At 35.4% G+C, this 22,419-nt stretch overlaps 1 protein-coding gene across 1 annotated transcript in view; it reads left to right on the forward strand.

Annotated features, from left to right (window-relative positions):
* The window catches only part of LOC307120412 (uncharacterized protein), a 59,698-nt gene extending 38,344 nt beyond the window's left edge, over positions 1-21,354 (forward strand). Inside the window, exons 20-49 of the mRNA XM_079807432.1 lie at positions 2,313-2,471; positions 2,588-2,755; positions 2,947-3,117; positions 3,340-3,513; positions 3,678-3,851; positions 4,125-4,298; positions 4,458-4,628; positions 4,828-5,001; positions 7,123-7,293; positions 8,603-8,776; positions 8,911-9,081; positions 9,190-9,360; positions 9,459-9,629; positions 9,815-9,985; positions 10,262-10,441; positions 10,841-11,011; positions 11,389-11,562; positions 12,208-12,372; positions 12,985-13,155; positions 13,904-14,074; positions 14,299-14,469; positions 14,626-14,802; positions 14,999-15,169; positions 16,008-16,181; positions 16,554-16,727; positions 16,829-17,002; positions 17,517-17,690; positions 17,824-17,985; positions 20,201-20,289; positions 20,477-21,354. Coding sequence (XP_079663558.1) covers positions 2,313-2,471; positions 2,588-2,755; positions 2,947-3,117; positions 3,340-3,513; positions 3,678-3,851; positions 4,125-4,298; positions 4,458-4,628; positions 4,828-5,001; positions 7,123-7,293; positions 8,603-8,776; positions 8,911-9,081; positions 9,190-9,360; positions 9,459-9,629; positions 9,815-9,985; positions 10,262-10,441; positions 10,841-11,011; positions 11,389-11,562; positions 12,208-12,372; positions 12,985-13,155; positions 13,904-14,074; positions 14,299-14,469; positions 14,626-14,802; positions 14,999-15,169; positions 16,008-16,181; positions 16,554-16,727; positions 16,829-17,002; positions 17,517-17,690; positions 17,824-17,985; positions 20,201-20,289; positions 20,477-20,553 — 4,969 coding nt within the window. The 3' untranslated portion in view covers positions 20,554-21,354. The remainder of the gene's footprint in view (positions 1-2,312; positions 2,472-2,587; positions 2,756-2,946; positions 3,118-3,339; positions 3,514-3,677; positions 3,852-4,124; positions 4,299-4,457; positions 4,629-4,827; positions 5,002-7,122; positions 7,294-8,602; positions 8,777-8,910; positions 9,082-9,189; positions 9,361-9,458; positions 9,630-9,814; positions 9,986-10,261; positions 10,442-10,840; positions 11,012-11,388; positions 11,563-12,207; positions 12,373-12,984; positions 13,156-13,903; positions 14,075-14,298; positions 14,470-14,625; positions 14,803-14,998; positions 15,170-16,007; positions 16,182-16,553; positions 16,728-16,828; positions 17,003-17,516; positions 17,691-17,823; positions 17,986-20,200; positions 20,290-20,476) is intronic.
* The last annotated feature ends 1,065 nt before the right edge of the window (positions 21,355-22,419 follow it).

The raw sequence follows: 22,419 nt of genomic DNA on the forward strand, positions 1-22,419 counted from the left end.
ATATGTAAGCCCCCAACATTTGCATATGCCAGAACATGTTCTAGTCCAGGCGGAACTGCACAGCCGAATCATAGGGAGTTCTGCAGGTATTATGAAGAAACAAGCATCAAGCGAGGATAGCGAAAATGTCAGATCATGGAAATAAATGTTATGTTCCAGGCTGTGCAGGGGACGTGAGGACTTTTCATACCCTTCCCAAAGAACAAAACTGTCAACAGACATGGTTGATGTTTATCTATAACCGGATACAGCAACAATTTAATTCAAAGTTGTTTCTTTGCTCTATCCATTTTACCACGGACAGTTTTTTCAGGACCTCAAAAGCAGAAATTAAAAAAATAGTCCTGCACATGCTCCTTCCTATAATGGCAGTGAAGAGCGACCAGGCTAAAACGTTACAAAAATGATACAAAAGTATCACGCAATGATACAGTGAGATGTGCGCTATATATGGAAAGTGTTCAGGAGATATACTATACGTTTTTGCGAGAAAGAATCTTTTTTTTTAATTATTCAGTTAAAACACTGAGCTCGGTCGTTAGTGTTCCTGTGAGTGTGTGCTAGTCGTCAGCAGGTGCTTATGCTTACTATAACTCACACTGTTGTCATGGTACCCAGGATAAGCACACACAAAATCAGGCTCAATAGAAACAAACGTGACTCTCGTCTTTTCTATAAGGTATATGATAAGAAATAATACTAATAATAGTAACCACCTGAAGTGAATTCGAGTTTAGATTCTCTGCCCGAGCCCGAGCCCGAACTTGACCCGAACTGACCCGGCCGAGATTTCCTGGCACTATCCTCAGACCGGGTCGGGCCAGGCCCTTGATCGTTTGTGGTTTTTTTATTACTTTATTAGCCTAATTGGGTGGGCAGAAAGCTATGCCATAATCAGAAATATATATTTTTTTTAGCAAAGTAATACTACAACTAAGAAACAAATGTCAGGAAAAGTCAGGATTATTCTAAAAATTCGTATTAAACTCTCAGAACACGCAGTGATGAAGCGCAACATTCTGAAATGCTCTGCGACGCCAGTCAAGAGCTGCTCGCGTTAACACTGCGCATTGCTTAACTAGTCTATTTCTTTTCTTAACTAGAAGTTAAAGAAAAGTAGACATTTCAAGCTTTCTATACACATATTTCTCATGTCTGTGAGGCAGTAGCTGCTGAGTTTCGTTTATTTATGAGACGCACTCCAGCTCATGTGCAATGCATGTGATCGGTGGACTTCATCTCACCCTTATAATCTGCTATTACTCTATTTGCTGACGAAACCTGGATTAAAATTAAGATACAATTTATACAAAACGAAATTCATTTTAAAGGGCTTCATACAAAACGAAACTTAATATCAAACAAAATATAACCACCAAAATCATTTCTGACCCACTCGCATCTTTGCACTTTTCATAATCAGATGAAATTTAAAAATAACATCATAATATTTAAACATAACTATTAAACAAAATACATCGTTTAATGGCTACAATAAGTAGGCCTTTAGTACAGATGCATGTCAAATCTGAGCGGGATTTGAGCGAGCGCTGATTTACCAGTGAACGGTTCATGAGCGCGCCTGCATAAAGCGTATTACTGAGCTGAGTGTCACACCCGTCCGCTTGGCTCATTACATGCTTGTTCTCAGAACGGCCACGTTTAAAAAAAAATGGTCGGGTTTAAATCGGGCTCGGGCTAATTACAGTTAATGTGTCGGGCTGGGCCCGGACACAACGTGCACGGGCTCGGTTAGGGTCGGGCTTGATTTTTTTTGAGCCCGATCTAAGCTCTAAAGTGAATGTTGTGTACCGGTTGACAACATTGCGTGAGTGGCTGCTGACGCACAGTGAAACAGCCAATCAGAGCAGAACTCCACATTACTATTCATGACCCTTCCAAATAAGGCAAACACAGACCATTTCATTCTAGGGACAATTTCTAGGGTTGTAAATGGACCTTCTAGGGTTAAGCCACATACCCTCTATGTAGATATCAGAGAACAATTTAAAATATTGTTTCAACTCATTCTAGGGCACCTTTAATTTACATCTCCTTCAGTTTGATGGATGAGGGGAGTTAATGGTAGTTCACCATAATTAATTCATGAAACCTACAAAATTACATTTTTGATTTACTAGTTATAGATCTATCTACTATGCTTTTTCTATATTGTAGGCCAGATAGTAAGAGCTGCACAGTAAATCTCACTCCCTTGGCCTCCATTGGCCACTGTTTTCTTTAGCTATATGCCTCCCATGCTGGTGAAGCTGGTTCGAATCAAATGCATTGACAAACATTTTTTTTTCCAGACTCAATCAGTGTGCAGTAACAGAGGAAAGTTGTTCAGATCTTGCTTCAGTTCTCAGTTTAGACTCCAGCTGTCTGAAGGATCTTGACATGAGCAATAATAATCTGCAGGATTCAGTAGGGAAGCTGCTGAAGGAGAACTGTAAACTAGAGAAACTCAGGTGAGTTAATGTCTAACATAATAATGTTATACTCTAACTCTACTGTCTTAACACTGGGCATTTTGTTTGTTTCTATATTCAGTGATCAATTTTTGACTGAAATCTATTTTATGTAGACTCTCTAACTGCAGTATCACTGAAGAAGGTTATAAAGCTCTGGCTTCAGCTCTGAGATCAAACCCTTCACACCTGATAGAGCTGGATCTCACAGGAAATGATCCTGGACAATCAGGAGTGAAGGAGCTCCTTGATGTACAAGAACCAGACTGTAAATTAAAAATAAGGTGACCTGTGATGAAATAATACAAAATGAATGATATGCAGGCAAATTACTTGATGAAAGTACTGTGGCTCTAAAATATTATATTAAAAGTAAATTCAAGATTAACCATTTCACACTTTCCCATTCGAATAAAATGCTACAACAAGCTTAGTTGAGAATTGAATTCAATTAGGTTAAATTTCCCTTCTGTAGGTTTTTGAGTCCTGAAGCAGAGGAAGTCTGTCAGAATCTGACTAATGTTCTGGGTGAAAACCTGTTACTCCTGAGAGAGCTGAATCTGAATGAATGTAAACTGGGACACTCCGGATTGAAGAAACTTGTTCCTGTCCTTCAGGATAAACACTGTAAACTCAACAGACTGATGTAAGTTGTGTTGTTGTTATGATGACAACTTTAAGTGCTTTTAAACCTGCATTTTAAATATCATGTGAAAAGAGTGCTGAACGGATTACCATATAATGCTTTTGTACTGGCATCATCATTATCATCAATTGTCACTTAGAGTAGTATGTGTAGTAAAAGTAAAGTATTATCTAACAGACCTTCACTTGGGTAATACTGAAATGTAGTTTTCTATTTATACAGTCTGAACGGATCTGATATCACAGAAGAAGATTGCCATGCTTTAACTGAGGCTTTAAATTTAAATCCTTCAAATCTGAAAGAGTTGGATCTAAGTGAGAGTATTCTGAAAGACTCAGGAATGGAGATCATCTCATCTCTGTTTTCAAATGTAGATTGCAAACTGATAAAGCTGAAGTAAGTAAATCTAAATGTGTAATACAAAGGCACAATATTGCAATATATATTCAAATGTCATATTGACGTATAAAAGCAATAGCCAAACTATTATATAATTATATGCATAGCTTAGATTTGGATATTATCACTTTGTTCTCTTTCTTTTCACTTTGTTTCTACAGGTTTAATCACATCTGTATTACTGAAGGAGGTTGTGCTGCTCTGGCGTCAGCTTTTAATTCAAACCCTTCAAACCTCAGAGAGCTGGATCTGAGTGGAAATGAACTAAGAGACTCTGGAGTAACAGAAATCTCCACTCTACTGGGAAATACAAAGTGTACACTGCAGATACTCAGGTTTGGCTTTAGTTAATGTAAACATGAATAAATAAGGTTGAAGCCCAAAGCTGGCCTGTAAAGCTTCAAATATTGGTAAAAGTACTGTTTGGCAGATACTGTAGTCAGCAGAGAATGCATTGGTGCACAATATGCATAGACATATTATTAAACTATTGAAAAACATTTATCTTTTCGAGGTGCTGGACATTATAAATATCTTAATGATGTAATGCTGATAATTATTTAATTTTTTTTAAGTTTGTTTTTTATTAAATTATTAATTGATTACAGACTTTCAGACTGCAGTATCACTGAAGAAGGATATAAAGCTCTGGCTTCAGCTCTGAGATCAAACCCATCACACCTGATAGAGCTGGATCTCACAGGAAATGATCCTGGACAATCAGGAGTGAAGGAGCTCGATGATTTACTACAGGATCGAAAATATCAACTGAAGACACTGAGGTGAGACGTCATGAAATACAAAAAGTATATGCAGGTGATTTGTTTATAGAAATATTATTTAACTAATACTGACTGTCAAAATAAATTCAAGAAAAAGATTTTACACTTTGTTTCCATTATAATCAGATGATGTTTTTTGTTTCATCTTCTCTTCTGCAGGTTTTTGAGTCCTGCTGCAGATGAAGCCTGTCAGTTTGTGAGTGGAATTGTGGGTAACAACCCATTACTTGAGAGAGAGCTGAATCTGAGTGATCGTAAACTAGGAGACGCACGAGTGAATCAGATCGCTGCTCTACTGCAGGATAAACACTGTAAACTCAACACACTCCAGTGAGAATTTTCTATTGTTATATACTCTGCAAAGTATCTAATCATTTTCAGAGTCTTATCAAATGCTGTTATTGCTGTTCTTTAAAGTGTTTGAGGGCTATTAAATTAACCATCATTTAGATTTATCTCTCTGTTATTGTAGTTGTTGGGGCTAAAACAAGCTGAAGAATCTTCCTGTCTCTGTTTTCTTTCTCTTCAGGCTGAATAATAACAGTATTACAGCAGAAGGTTGTGCTGCTCTGACTTCAGCATTTAATTCAAACCCTTCAAACCTGATAGAGCTGGATCTGAGTGGAAATAAACTAGGAAACTCAGGAATAATGAAGATCTGTCCTCTATTGAAAAATACACAATGCCGATTGGAGAAACTCAAGTGTGTATTTTTATTTATCAATATGTCTGAATGTTAATATGCTTTGTAAATGTTCCTTTTATCAGAATAACTGAAAATGAAAACTGCGGTGGCTAAAAATTAAGTTTTATTCTTTTCACATCGGATTCACTATTTGGCAGTGGCGGGCCATGCATTTCACACCTAGGCCTTCAGTGGTATCCTACCTGAATTAATTCACCGCTTAATAAAATCATCATGACGCCACGGCTATAGAAACCATTAATATTATACAGAAACGCAGTATAACAGGGCGTTGCGTCTCTCATGGAGCGAGAATGAATGATTAAATTATTAAATAATTTAAGAGTTATTAACGCAGGAAACCTAATTGACACAATTCAACAAGTCTCCTTTCACTGCAGCCACAGCTGCGCTACATACATCATATCTAACCGAAGCATCGATCCGCTCCGGGTTTTCCGTGCATTCTTGTAGTAGGCTACCTTTTGAGTTCTCCGACCATGGAAAGCAAATTGTGCGTTTTTTTTGTGCATATTTTACACGAAAGAAAACGTATAACAGCATAAATGGTTCTTGAAAAATCTTACCAACAGTATGACAAATTTATTTCAGGTGAGGTTCAAAGATAATAATTTAAAAAAACTATATTTGAATAGTATGGAAATGTTGTAAATAATTTATTAATAACGAAAATAATAATAATTAAAAAAATCAATCATACATTTTCAAGAAAAAAATAAATCACATTCATCACAGAAAAAATGGGGCACGGATTAGCCAGCCCAGGGTTGACTGTAGGATATAAAAATTTAAATAAAATGCATTATAGCTTACTCACCAAAATAGGCTATGATTATTTGTACACAAAACATACCATTATGTGCAGCTGACCCATGCTCTCAAATAAATCCAGGAGATCCGCTGGACATTAAAATCAGTAATGGCAGTTAGTTCATTTTTAGCTGTGACAGATCAAATAGCTTTCCGTGACTGTGCAAAGAGAAGGCTGTATGCAGGAATTTTGAAAATGGCTTTGTACTATGTTAATTAATAGCCTACATTAATTTCTTCTCCTCTGTCAGCCATTTTGGCTTGAAACAGCGCTTTTAAAACTACAGATGTTTTATCTTGTGCAGTTTGCTGGTTATTCTGACTAGGCTACTAGTACGCTCTCTGATCATCCAATCAAAGGACGTGAAAATGCAGACATTATTGTACGCCAGCTAGATGGCCCCTGTAGCCAACTCAAAATCTGATTGGCTGATTAAATCGGAGTGATTATCTGATTGGTTAAAGCACACCGTTTCATTGCCATTAATTTTAAACTAGCAGCGGAATATTGATTCTGAAGTCCTCAAGGCAGATTTCTTTGACCTGGCAACACATGATGATTGAAATATGATTGGATAAAAGTTCTAACATAAGTACTAGTGGAAGCAGCGCAACCAAGAGAAAAGTGATGAAGTTAATAAAATAGACTATTGGAAAGAATTTAACACACATTCATGGAAAAAAAAATTAATTTTTAAATATTAAAATTTAAGTCTGTGATTGTGATATACTCTAAAAAAAAAAGGTTCTATATGGCACCAAAAATGGTTCTTGGCTTGTAATCATAGGGGAACCTTTTTAAGTGCTATATAGCACCAATTTTGGTGCTTCGGTGGTTCTTCAGCGGTTCTTCAGAGGTTCTTCACCGGTTCTTTGACTAAGGTGCTATATAGCACCGCTACCATATCGTTAGCCTCATAGCATAATTGCCTAAGTCATTGTTTGGCCAATCTGATCTGGGCAATTATGCTATGAGGCTAACGATATACAGAACATGTTAAGATATGGTGCTATATAGCACCAAAAGTGGTTCCTCTATGATTACGACGAAGAACCATTTTTGGTGCCATATAGAACCTTTTTTTTTTTAGAGTGTAGTGATTAGGCCAGCAGAGAAGGCCTTGCTGGCCCTGACAGCCCACCACTGCTATTTGGACTTTTTGAATATCATAATAAATTATGTAACTGAATAAATTATGTAAATGTGGTTTATTTCATGCTGTTCCAAGTACTTTGTCATAATGTATTTATAAGCCCACATCTTATCGCTGTCCAAACAAAGAATAAACAGCTTATTTTTGTTTACAGACTCTCAGACTGCAGTATCACAGAAGAAGGTTATAAAGCTCTGGCTTCAGCTCTGAGATCAAACCCTTCTTCACACCTGATAGAGCTGGATCTCAGAGGAAATGATCCTGGACAATCAGGAGTGAAGCAGCTTCTTGATGTACAAAAAACAGACTGTAAACTAACACTGAGGTGAGTGTCTTTAATTGATAGAGTTCATTCAAACTACTGCAATTGGTAATTTTAAGACCATCAGCTGATTAAAATCTTTAAATATTTATTAAAATTGTTAATTTAAAATAACCTTTCCATCACATACAATATGAAAAAATGAAACTCGACAGGGACTTTTTATTTTTTATTTTTAGCAGAAGTGTTTAATCAGTTACCAGACTTTAAGTGCACTAATAAAATTTGTGTACAAACTATTTCCTTTTACCGTGAACACTGTCTGTTTCTTTGAAACTGCATAAAAGCAAATGTTTTTATAAAAAATAAAATAAACATTATATATTTAACCTTACATCTATCAACAATTATTCAATAAATAAATTTGTAATGTCTGTTAACTTTTAAAAACTAACACAAAAAATTAATTCTAGTCTTTGAATGTGAATGTTAGTTTCTGGTTATAAAAATACAAACTAAAAAGAACATGGTAACACTTTACAATAAGGTTCATTAGTTAACTACATTTGTTGACATTAAGTAATAATGAACTGCACTTATAAAGCATTTATTTATCTTTGTTAATATTAATTTCCACATTTACTAATACTTGATTGCTAGAATTAAAAAAATGTTCTCAAAAATAACTGAAATGAGAATCTTATTAAAGGGTTAGTTCACCCAAGTATTTTAATTAGCCCTTGATTTACTCATCTTCAGGTCATCCTAGGTGTATATGACATTCTTCTTTCAGACGAACACAATCAGAGTTATATTAAAAATGTCCTGGCTCTTCCAAGCTTTATAATGGCAGTGAATTGTTGCTCTGTTTTAGAAGTCCGAAAAAGTGTTTCTATCCATCTTATAACTGCTCCACATGGCTCCGGGGGGTTAATAAAGGCCTTCTAAAGCGAAGTGGCGCGTTTGTGTAAGAAAAATATCCATATTTAAAACTTTATAAAGTAAAATATCTAGCTTCCACCATATCAGAAAAAGAGTGACTGGTGTGCAATGTCGTCAGACGTAGTGTAAGCATTTTGAACTGCAACACTTTTTGCAACAGTCACTGCCATTATAAAGCTTTGAAGAGCCAGGACTTTTTAAATTGAACTCATATTGTATTTGTCTGAAAGAAGAATGTCATATACACCTAGGATGACTTGAGGGTGAATAAATGATGGGCTAATTTTCATTTTTGGGTGAACTAACCCTTTAATACACTAACCACACACTATGTACATTAACTGAGGAACTGCCCATTAAAGAGGTAAGGGTCTGCAAAAGGGATTCAATTTTAAGATTGTGATATAAAATTTAAATCTACTTTGTTTAGATTTTTGAAAAGTCCTGCTGCACAGGAAGCGTGTGACCATCTCACTGGAGTTCTTGGTAAAAGTCCATTACTTCTGACAGAACTGGATCTGAGTGAAGATAAACTAGGAGATCTGGATGGAGAGAAGCTCTCTGCTCTTTTGATGGACTCTCATAACAAACTGGAGAAAATGAAGTGAGTGAACATGATTTTATATAACTTCTCTGTTTATTTATTTTAAAAGACTGTAAGTAACATATGTGAGCAGATATGAGGAGCTGCTTGATCTGATGTGTGCTGAATAATAAACAATGCTGTTTTGTGTTCAGGCTGAATAATTGTGAACTGACAGAGAAAAGCTGTTCAGTTCTAGCTACTGTTCTCTCCTCCAAAACCATCCTGAAAGAGATGAACCTGAACAACAGCCGTCTGATGGACTCAGGAGTCAAAGTGATCTGTGAGGGACTGAAGAATCCTGTGTGTGAGCTGAAGATACTGAAGTGAGTACATTTCACCATCAGCTACTCTCAACAACACAGCAATCACAGTAATATTTGATAATGTGCAAAAGTTCCATCATTTGTCTTCATTGATGCTTTATTATTCAGGCTCAGTGAGTGTAATCTAAAAGAGGAAAGCTGTTCAGCTCTGGCTTCAGTTCTCAGTTCAGACTCCAGCAGTCTAAAGGATCTTGACCTGAGCAACAATGTTCTACAGGATTCAGGAGTGGAGTTGCTCTCGAATGGGCTGAAGGAAAAGTGTAAACTAGAGAAACTCAGGTGAGTTGATAATTAAGTTGATGATACTAACATATTAAAGGTGTCTAGGCCCTTTTTCTACATATTCAGTCATCAATACATTGAAATCTCCTCTGTAGACTTTCAGACTGCAGTATCACTGAAGAAGGATATAAAGCTCTGGCTTCAGCTCTGAGATCAAACCCTTCACACCTGATAGAGCTGGATCTCATAGGAAATGATCCTGGACAGTCAGGAGTGAAGGAGCTCAATGATTTACTACAGGATCCAAACTGCAAACTAAAACTGAGGTAAGATGGGATATATATATATATATATATATATATATATATTTTTTTTTTTTTTTATGCATTACATCAAAGTATATTCAAGAGAAACCATTTGACACTTTTTTTTTTTTTTGGCTCAAATGGAATTCTTCTTTACACAAACTTTGATAACCAAATTGTATCCTGCTTCCTCTTCTCTTCTGCAGGTTCTTGAGCCCTGCTGCTGAAGAAGCCTGTCAGTTTGTGAGTGGAATTGTGGGTGAAAACCCGTTACTCCTGAGAGAGCTGAATCTGAGTGATCGTAAACTAGGAGACACACGAGTGAATCAGATCACTGCTCTACTGCAGGATAAACACTGTAAACTGAATATAATTCAGTGAGTATTTTACATGGGTTTTCATATTTGTACTTTGCATTAAAATATCTTTAAAATGTAACATTTATTTTTTATTTATTTTCAATTGCTGGTTAGGATTAACACTTTTAGTACATGTATTCATCTACATGTGATCATGTATTAAATGGTTTTATCCAGAGAAACTTACTATTGACAATAATACGAGCAGAAGCAATTAAGGCTCTCTTTTCTGTTGATTAAAGAAGGTTTTGAGATAAACTGAATAATGTTTCCTGTCTTTTTCTTTCTCTTCAGGCTGAATAATAACCGTATTACAGCAGAAGGTTGTGCTGCTCTGACTTCAGCGTTTAAATCAAACCCTTCAAACCTGATAGAGCTGGATCTGAGTGGAAATAAACTAGGAAAATCAAGTCTAGGAGTCAATAATATTTGTTGTTTATTAAAAAATCCACAATGCAGATTGGAGAAACTGAAGTATGTATTTTCATTTATATACATGTGAATGTACATTATAAATGTCAATTTGATTAGATTAACTGAAACGAATGAATACTATTAAGGCTAAAATTACATTTTCAATTCAACTTATTTTTTTTATTTATTTTTTTTATACTTGCATTATCCTTATTGCGTGAAATATTTAGAAGTTAATTTGAAGCAGTTGTCATTTAGGCATTTGTCCCTTATGTATAGCATTAGATTTGTGCAAATACTAAAATAAGTCAAAAGGCACATTTTACACACATTTTTTTATAATTAGGCTTTGATTGTTTTTTTCTATAATTTAAATAATGACAACTTATACATGTGTATTTTGTATATTTTGTGAAGAACTTTCAGTACTTAACATAACATAAGCTTTTTCATATACAGACTTTCAGACTGCAGTATCACTGAGGAAAGCTATGAAATTTTGACATCCACTCTGAAATCAAACTCACACCTAATAGAGTTGGATCTCAGAGGAAATGATCCTGGAAATTCAGGAGTGCAGCTTATCATGGATTTCCTGCAGAGTGGATGGTCTAAATTGAAGAGCATCAGGTGATAAAAGCCTTCAAATAGTTCAAAATAATCCACAGATATGGAGTCAGCTGTGTTGAACCATAATGATGAGACAAATGAGCATTGGAAAGACATTCACAGAATTCAAAACCCTTCACAAAATTCTTATGACAAAAATAATATAAAAACACAATTCACGATTATGACATTATGCTTGCTTGTTCCCTGATTTGTATAATACAACTTTTCTTAGTGAAACTGTAGTAATTGTAAGTATGATTTTAACCAGGCTACACACTGCACTTTACTACTTCTTTACTTTCATATACACTGCATACATAAAGAGGATAGGAGCTGAAAAAGGTATAAAACTAACAAGATTACAAATCTAATCTAAAATTCTCTTCTTTCTGTAGCATTTTGAGAAATGCTGCTGCAGAAGAAGCATGTAAGTATCTCACTGACGTTCTAGGTACAAATCCATTATTAATGCAAGAAATGGATCTAAGCAGAATTAAACCAGTAGACCTGAATTGGGAGAAAATCTCTGCTCTTTTGGTGGACTCTCATTGCAAAGTGGAGAAAATAAAGTGAGTAAACATGGTTTTATACGTTTTATATACACATAAACAGTTACGGTAAATGGTAGTCAAGTTGCTGTCAAGCATAACACCCAGGTCTTTAATTGTAGATTAGTTTAAGAGAAATACATTTCTGAATTACTGGTCATTCAGCCTTTAATATCTTTAATACATTCTGTTAACTTAGATCACAGAAATGTTATCTGTTTAAACATTTTTGGAAACAGGGTGTTATAAGCATAACAGTGAAATGTTTTCTAATAATTTTTTACAATGGACAGCATGTGTAATGGAAGCCAAAAAAAGACAGGTCCTTGTGGCAATCCATACTTGAGTTAGATGTGTTAGACTTGTGTTAATGCCTGTGCATAAATATGTACATAATTAGAGAACATTAATGGGACTGGGATGCAGTTCAAATGTAGTTTGTTTTGATGAAGTGACAAGTTTTGTTAGCTCTTTCTGTGTTTTAGCAGTAAAGGACTGCAAATATTATTGGAGACAATGTTGGAAACTAAATTTTACAATGCTGTATCTGCAACAGTATCTAAAGTGCTGTAGAAAATAGTACTCCATTGTGAGGCACATGTGTGAGTATGTATGGGGACCTGATGGTCGGATATTTTGAATAAATTATGTTGTTTTTCTGTATAGGCTGAATAATTATGAGATGACACAGAAAAGCTGTTCCGTTCTAGCTAATGTTCTCTCCAAAAATAACAACCTGAAAGAGCTGAACCTGAACAACAGCCATATGTTGTACTCAGGAGTCAAAGAGATCTGTGAGGGACTGAAGAAATCTAAGCTGAACATTCTGAAGTTAGTACATTTCACCATCTGCTACACTCAGCAATCAGCTATAATCAGCTAAACAACAGCAATATTATATATGTAAGGGTTTTGCTCACCTCCAGAAGGGGGAAATGTAAGAATACTTTTGAACACTACATTTTTATGCTGTGCTTTTCATTTACTGACTGCATAGATACATTTGTGTATTTACAGACAGAAATCATTTATAACTTCACCCGGTTATCTCTAAATAGAATAGGGTCATTCCATCTCATGTCATCCAAAAATTTGGTTGCTTGATCATTTTAAATTTTCTGAATTTTGTATGTATTGGTATTGCAAAAACATTGTTTTTATTTTACTTGGTTTAAGCAGTTCACAATTTAATTCTGGTTAACCATACATTTTTTCCCCCTCCTACATCCAGGATTAATTTCAGAACAAACTCACACACAAAAATCAGACTCCTGGTGAACTTGAAATATAATTAATCAGCTTGAACATTAATGAGAGAATAAAACAAGTTGTTTATCTGCACTATGATAAGAGATTCAGCTGAAGTGTGATTTAGTCATATTTAGTGATTCAGAATATAATTTGATCCACAATGTTAATTTTAAATTAGATTGTTTTTTGTAGACTTTCAAACTGCAGTATCACTGGAGAAGGTTATAAAGCTCTGGCTTCAGCTCTGAAATCAAACCCTTCACACCTGATAGAGCTGGATCTCACAGGAAATGATCCTGGACAATCAGGAGTGAAGGAGCTCCTTGATGTACAGAGTCGATCATTTAAACTGAAAATGCTTAGGTGAGAGTTTTTGAAATAATACATTGTAAATGTTTTAAAACTTTATGATGATATAATTCTCTTTCCACTAAAGACATGTATAAGAACTTTAAAATGACTACAGGTTGGGAAAAAATACTATTTGTTGGGGATGTTGATGATTAATCAATTAACCAACTTTTTTTTTTTATTGAATAATGCCATTGGGTAATTACACATTTAAAATGCTACTTTAATTAGTGTAATGTTCAAATAATAATAACATTTAATTATTTAAAAAGTGTTTATCTGGAGAGGATGAAGTTTTGTTTCTCTGTTTCACTCACAGTATTTGCAGAAAAATGTCCTCCCTAATGTTTAACAATGTTTAGCAATACATTGACCTTGAGTTGGCAAAACAATACATATTATCAAAAAACAAAACAAAAAAGCAAAAAACTAAACCTGAAATCATGGATGACTGACAAGTGAGTATGGAGAACAAAATTGTCTGTGTATTCTTGTTGAGGGACATAAGTGTTACATGATTTCAATACTAATGACTAAACTAATTATTTTTACTTTGTATAGAAAGGAGCATATTATTTATGCATTATGCATAGTAAAGCATTTTTAATAATACATTCAGGGTTTTAAATTTCAGCCAGTAAAGCTACTTGCTTAAAGAAACATTTTGCCTTTGCCTTGTCATTTTGATCAAGCGTTTAACACGTTTGTTTCTAAAATGTGCATCTCTAACTTTAGCTCACTTTATTTCCTTTGTCTCCAGGTTTCTACAAAGTCCTGCAGATGAAGCCTGTCAGTATCTGAGTAAAGTTGTGGGTGAAAACCCATTACTTGTGAGACAGCTGAATCTGAGTGATCCTGAACTAGGAGACACACGAGTGAATCAGATCACTGCTCTACTTCAGGATAAACACTGTAAACTCAACACACTCCAGTGAGTATTTTGTTCATGTTTTGTTTGCGACTGTGCTTTGACACAGTCTTTACTGTATAAAGTGCTATTAAAATAAAGGTGACTTGACTATTGTACATTTTTAAGTATATTAATAAAATTAGGTTAACCGTACAGTGACCAAAGCACATTAATTCTCAGTGATCACAGAATACTGGCATTAAGTACTTCATGTTTGTAAATACTCCCTCTGTTCATCATTTTAGGCTGCGTAATTGTGGTCTAACAGAGGGAAACTGTTCAGCTTTTGCTACAGTCCTGAGATCAAACTCCAGTCTGAAAGAGCTTGACATCAGCAACAATAATCTGCAGGATTCAGGAGTAAAGAAACTCCAGGAAGGATTAGAAAATACAAACTGCACACTGCAGAAACTCAGGTGAGATCAACTAACCACTGTTTGATTTGAATAACTTCCTCTTTTGTCAAATTTAAAATATTACAATTGTTTTGACATTTTTTTTAAATATAATACACATTTTCATTGATATTAATTGTATAATTTCTAATATTACTTCAAATCTCTTTTTTGTAGACTTTCAGACTGCAGAATCACTGAAGAAGGTTATAAAGCTCTGGCTTCAGCTCTGAGATCAAACCCTTCTTCACACCTGATAGAGCTGGATCTCACAGGAAATGATCCTGGACAATCAGGAGTGCAGCTGCTCATTGATTTACTGCAGGATCGACAATGTAAACTGAAGACACTGAGGTGAGACTTGATAAAATAAACAATATACAGGGCAGGCTAATTATTTTTATAGAAAATATTATTTCAGTAATATAGTATGCTCTAGCAATAAAGTTAAAGTGGTTTCAAGATTACAACCACTGACTACAGAGGGTTTACATTACACCATAAATGTGTGGGAACTGAATTATATCCTGTTTCATCTTCCCTTCTCCAGGTTTTTGAGTCCTGCTGCAAATGAAGCCTGTCAGTATGTAATTAAAGATGTGGGTAAAAACCCATTACTTGTGAGAGAGCTGAATCTGAGTGATCGTAAACTAGGAGACAAACGAGTGAATCAGATCGCTGATCTACTGCAGGATAAACACTGCAAATTGAAGATAATTCAGTGAGTATTTTACATGGTTTAAAATAGATTAGTTTATAATACTGTTTCACAATTTGTCTGTTAAGGGAATCTAAAAGATTTCTCTTTCACATGTTATTGTTTGCCACAATAATGTCAAGTATTAAGATAAAACAAGCTTATACCCAGAACTCCATGGAAATTCTTTAAGTTAAGCCAATAATTATTTAGGTTACTGTAGAATATAAGATATTTTGTAATTACAATGATTATTCTGACATAGTAATATACTGTACATTTACTTATGATGCTGAATTTTGCTTTTAACTCAAACATTTACTGAACCACGATATAGTCAAGCTCATTTGTTTGGTTACAGATTAATGCTTTTTTTAATTATTATTATTTATATGTATAGTGTTTTCAATTGACAAATTAGAGTTTAAATAAAGATGCTATGGGTCCCTGACCACCTGCGTGCATGTCATTGACCTGCTGCAGGGAGGCATGAGGGCTGCTGATGTGAACAGAGCAATACACTGCAACATTTGTAATCTAAGATGCCAAAGGCTGTTACAGGCAGACAAATGATCAGGACATTTGTCCTGACCTTGTATTTATACATCATAAGACATTTTCTGTGGGAAAAAGCAGTTGAAAGTGAGAGGATGTTTCTTTTTTGTGATTTTATAAAATAAACAAAAATAAAATGATTGAATATGCAGAAAGTTATATTAACAAGATAAACTACATAAATTAAGTACAACACAGATCTCTTTAGGCCCCACACCGAGGTTGCAATTAAGAATCCTTAGATCATCTAGACATCCTTGGGTCATCATGGATCATGGATCTGAGTCTTTTCTCTTTCTGTCTTCAGGCTGAATAAATGCAGTATTACAGAGAAACAGTGTCTCATCCTGACTTCAGCTCTGACATCAAACCCATCACACCTGAGAGAACTGGAGCTGAGCGATAATAAACTAGGAGACTCTGGAGTGAAAAACATCTGTGATCTATTGATGAACCCACAATGCAAGCTGGAAAAATTAAAGTTAGTAACATTATACAGTACAGCCATTACAGTGTGATTTAAAGTTTTAGTTTAGGAAATTAGGATCCAAGCTAAGTTTTTTTTTTTTGTTTTCACTTTCTAGGCTTTGACTATTGGCCACACTTTGTGTGTATGCGTGTTTTTTGTTTCGTTTTTTTTTTGTAATTAATTTCAAGCATTTGACACCATGTACTGATTGAGTATTTGCAGAAATCTTCTTTTACAATAAGGAATAAAGAAGAGAGACAAAATGAAAAGAAACCAAATCGTCCAGCATACAAAACTAGATTTAAAACAGACATTATAATCAAAATCCCTGCTATAGCTATTCAATAAGGTGGTAATACGTTTCTTTTCTCTTTCTGTCTTCAGTCTGTATGGGTGCAGTATTACAGAGAAACAGTGTCTAATCCTGACTTCAGCTCTGAAATCAAACCCATCACACCTGAGAGAGCTGGACCTGAGCAAAGATAAACTAGGAGACACTGGAGTGAAGATCTTAAGTGATGTACTAAGAGATTCACACTGTAAACTGGAGAGATTAAGGTGAGGAACATTAACAAATATTTCACACCAAAACCTGAGAGAAATTGTTTTGTTATTTGAATGTGACATCATAAAGAGTTACTCTCATTTTTCCAATGTAGATTAAGCAGCTGTGATATGACAGATGAAGGTTGTTCTGCTGTGACGTCAGCTCTGAAATCAAACCCATCACACCTGAGAGAACTGGAGCTGAGCGATAATAAACTAGGACACTCTGGAGTGAAAAACATCTGTGATCTATTGATGAACCCACAATGCAAGCTGGAAAAATTACAGTTAGTATATCATTATACTGTACGGCAGTCAGTGTGATCATCTTATTCCCTATTCCCATGATTCCCTATTGTGACATATCTGAAGCATCCTATCATGTATCTGAGTGAATCGGCTTCTCGGGTGTGTAAAGTGTGCTGCCAATTGCATTCCAATTGAATTCAGATCTGCCTCCATTCTATACAGCGCTTACTTTCCTTAATCCAGTCAACATCCGACGGATTAGTCCTGCCCTGCAATTTTTTTTCCTTGTTTGATGAATTACTCTGAAATACTCCATGAAATGACTGTAAAGTCAGTAACACATTCTGTTTTATGCCAACATTAAACAGAATTTGCATTTGTTTAAACTACACTTAAAAGCTTGAGTTAAAATTATAAATTATTTTCTTTCGTACTTTTGGTGAAAGTCACTTCTTTTATCCATTTGTTGTACATGTGTGGGTTTAATGATGAATTTAATTCACATGTACAATACTTTACATGGAACTGAGTAATTGTTGTTTCTGTCTTCAGGCTGTGTAAATGCAGTATTAAAGATAAGCAGTGTGGCTTCCTGGCTTCAGCTCTGAAATCAAACCTATCACACCTGAGAGAGCTGGACCTCAGTGAGAATAAACTAGAAAACACAGGAGTGAAGCACTTATGTGACGTACTGAAGGATTCACACTGTAATCTGGAGAGCTTGAGGTGAGGAACATTCACATACAGGAATGAAAATGCTCTTTATACTCAATATCTCATAAAGGATACACATTTTTCACTATAGTGATTTGGTTTGTAATCTTGTGAAAATAATATCTCTCTTCCTTTAATTTTTTAGTCTAAATGACTGCGGCATTACAGATGTTGCTTGTTTGGCTCAGTCATTGGCTAAAACCAAAGCGTTGCCATTTTTAAAAGAGCTTAATCTGACTAAAAATAAGATAGGAGACTCTGTGAAGCAGCTCAGTGATGTGATACGAGATTCAAACTGTAACCTGAGGTGAGTAAACGTCTCTTTGTGATATTAAAGATAGCTTCATTTACCTGTGATACCACAATTTTATGGAAGAAACTTCATTAATTGCTTTTAGTAGAAAATCACTAAAATTCGATGCGGAAAATGGACAGATAATTGTAAATTTAGACAGACTGTAGCAGAATTCTGCATAATATTACATTCATTTTCTTTATAAATCCCCTACAAACACTTTCAAACCGCTTTAATTCATATTAAAATTATATAAAATGTTATCCTAAATAATGTCTGTATATGTAATGGTTTATCACATATGTATCTAGTCTACACGGATTAGGAGTCAAAGGCCCTTCTGCAGTCACACTAACCTTCTGCCTAATGAGCATGACATCTGCATATAAATATGAATCATGACTTTGTACAACTTGTACAATTTATTTTAAATTGATAAAAAATGTAGGAACAACTAAAACCACATATATGCAAAAATCATATACTCTGGATGGCCATATAAACGTGTTAAGCTATTCAGAATCTTAAAGGGTCATGAAACCCCCCTGCTGTAGCGGGGTTTTTACACACCTTCGATTTGAAAAGGCTTCCAAAAAGGGGCATGGTCGACTGCGAAAAGGTGGGATGGGTATTGTGTGGAAAGAGGGAATGGTTTGCATAAATAGGGGAGTGTCATTAGGTGCATTAAAATGAGCTAATTTGCAAACCGGCAATGCACAGACACAGCACAGGTGATACCGACAGCAGCAGTTACAGCGGTTCTGAGACATGTTCTTGTTTCACATGTTGCCAATGTGATAATAAATCTATATTTGTCCAAATATGCACACTGTTTGGCAAGATGAACAACGCACCGACGTGGTTATGCTCTCATGAGCCACCCACGAACACAGTCTCTACATGCTTGCGATGCGATAGAGGAGTGGGAAGCCGACGGAGATGTACTCTGCAGGGAAGCCCCACTGTAATCCTCAGGTCACCCAGGCTTATCAGCCAAATTAGCCCCTTTTCTGGTGCACCAGAAAAGAAACTAGATCGGGGTATAAGCGAAGGGACACTAAGAGCCCGAACACATGCGGATTAGTGCATGTCTGTGACCACAAATAAAATGGAGAAGACGTGGCTCTTGATTCTTGTTGATATTTAATTCAAAATGAAATTACCTAGAGATCGGTTATTTTGCACTCCTGACATAAATTAAGAAATTAATGTCAATGCTTGCAGGTTCCCCGTGCGATTCCTCAAGTTAATTTGACTTTACCGAAACTTTAGCAATGGCTTCCACAGACGGCGTCCTGGTTACAGCTCGCTCAGCAGCCTTACTTCGTATCAGCACGACCATCCGCCTCAGCTGTTCCACTGTGGATTAGCGGTCTTTACCCACACAAAAGTAATCCAGGGAGCACCTTCATGACACGCTGAAAACAGCACCTCACTTTCCTCCTTGACTTTTCCGCACGCAGCTTCCAAAACTTCCCCACCATGTCTCAACAATAATGATGGAAGACGAATCTGACAGAAGTATGCATACTACAGTGCAGTGGTTGGATTGAATGAGCTTTATGTTATGAATATATGTCGAGAATCGCTCGAAACGGTCCACGTCAGCATGTTCGAGCAGCCCCATACTTGGGCCTATGGTACACGCTGACGTCAACTTCTGTGACGTTGCTTCGACTCAGCTTTTCAAACCGGAAGACAGAAATCGCTCTGAAAAATGCAAAAATAACTATTTTTCACATATGAATAACATTAATGAGTACCTTTTAGAGTTTTCAATGATGTGCAGCCTATACATATCTGTTTACATCTCAAAAAAAGTGTTTTGGGGTTTCATGACCCTTTAAATATATTTTATAATTTGTGTCTGTGTATAGACTATCGGTCAAAACTTTGGAAAGGTTTCATAATTAGGGTTTTTATTATTATTTTATGTTTTTTAACTGTATTTGATCAAAAATACAGTAAAATTTCAAATAGATGTTTTCTATTTTTATATGTTTTAAAAAATGTATTCATGCTCAGATCGTTAAAATAGGGCCATTAATGTTTGTTGTTCAGGAAAGGTTGTTAGGAAAGCCCTTAAATGCAGGTGGTTTGGGAGTGTTTTACTAACCTTGGGCACGCATTCATTTAGTGTAACCTTGGGCACTCGTTCATTTAGTGTGTAATTTGCAATTTGATCCACCCAGCACTAATTTTCTCCTCTTCTGATTTCTCCTTATAGCCTTGACAAAGAAAACAGGCTTAAAGCTGGTATAAAATGCATTGGTGGATATTTGAATCCTTGGTCTAAAAAGGAACCAGATCCATCAGGTGAAGAATCCTCAGAAGAGTGTTCAGTCCCGCCGCTGGCCGTTGTGGTGCCCTAAGCATAATTACTTTATGATGCCTGCATGTGCTGAGAGAATTTTCTTGTGGTGCTTTTCTTGTGGGCTTAGATATTCACATTTACTAAAGCAGCATTAATAGAGACATTCAAGTGATAATTTGTGTTTTACAGGTGGAATAAAGGAGGAAGAAGAGGCTGGTCACAGTCCAGATGTGTCCAATCAACAGGAATCTGGCTCTTCAGTATAAAGCTTACAAACATAATGATGCTGATTTAGCAAATCAAAATTTACCACACATTTTAGATAATACGATGACCGCAAAAGACTAAAATGTGATAGTTAAATCATTGTTTCTTACATGCTCTCTATGTCTTTTGTATTCTTTATACCATAATTTCAGTTTACATGTACATTATGTATCTCTTACATTTTATGTATACACTGTAAAAAAAAAAATTGTAAAAAGGTAAATGACTGGCAGCTATGGCTGCCAAACAAAAACCATAAAATTAAAGTAAAATATCTTAATTTAAACAAGGAAAAAATCTGTAATATAAAAGTGTTTTTCACTAAAACCTTTAATGTAAATTTCTGTAAAATTATTGTTTTTGCACTTTATTTGAATTAAGATATTTTACTTTAATTTTACTGTTTTTGTTTGGCAGCCGTAGCTGCCAGTCATTTACCTTTTTTTTTTTTACAGTGTAGAACATAATACATTTATTTTATATGTGTCTGCACAAATGTATTGTCCCAGTTCTGCTAAGAAAAATAAAGGTAAAGCGTTTCATTGTGTTTTTGTACATTATAGTCTCTGTATGGGGGTGCTAACAAACGAAAAGCAAGAGCACTCTCGGTTGAAATTATAATAGATATTTGCAAAAATTTACAATGTGTTTTTGCAGCGCTCAGTGTATGGGACCAGGCCAGCCTTATTATATAGACCAATCAAATTAACCTTGTAACACCTCCCTTAATGTAAGATGATCCAAACTGAGGGGTTCAACAGAATTCGACTAGTACTAATAATAAAACCACTTCACCAAACAAATACGTTTCTCTTTTTGTTTTTATTCCCAAGTGCACGATAGATATTCAACATAAATAACTGAGCATTTTTATGAGCATTTAAGGAAAGTCAATAATAAATGAGACTTATCATGATAGTTCAATGTTAGATGAATCAGATGATGAGGATGATGATGATGAGCCAATCAAGATCCAAGTGGTTATTTGATAACGATGCAAATGTTATATTCCAGTGAGACCAGTGAGAATGGAATGGAGATAAGCACTGTAGATCTGTAGCAACAACCCAAGGTTGCTTATAGAAGATCGTGTGGTAAATAGTGCTCAAATGAGGAGAACACGTGCAGCATGGAACAATAAAGGAATCAAATGTCCAAAGAGTCCACAAAGTAGTGATGTTACGTATGACACTGAAGCTTATGAGGCGCCACGTAGGATTTAAATCAAACTTCGCTTATCAATACATACATAACACACGTGCATATACACCTATAAATTACTCGCATATACATGTATACTATTGGATGTTCAAAATACATAAATGAAATACACGTGCACACTAATATGAAATCCACACCAATACATATTATGTTAGTAATGAATGCATACACACTCGTGAATAACTTATATAAACTTGACGCACGCATAGACCTATAAATACTCGCATATACATATAAACTTCCATGCATATACACCTATAAACACTCGCACATACATATACACTCACTGCACGCAGACACACCTATACACACTCGCACATACATATAAACTTCCATGCATATACACCTATAAACACTCGCACATACATATAAACTCGATGCGCGCAGACACACCTATACACACTCGCACATACATATAAACTTCCATGCATATACACCTATAAACACTCGCACATACATATAAACTCGATGCGCGCAGACACACCTATACACACTCGCACATACATATAAACTTCCATGCATACACCTATAAACACTGGCACATGCATATAAACTCGATGCGCGCAGACACACCTATACACACTCGCACATACATATAAACTTCCATGCATATACACCTATAAACACTCGCACATACATATAAA

Source organism: Gobio gobio (genome assembly GCF_949357685.1).
Source record: "Gobio gobio genome assembly, chromosome: 24".
NCBI classification, from domain to species: Eukaryota; Metazoa; Chordata; class Actinopteri; order Cypriniformes; family Gobionidae; genus Gobio; species Gobio gobio.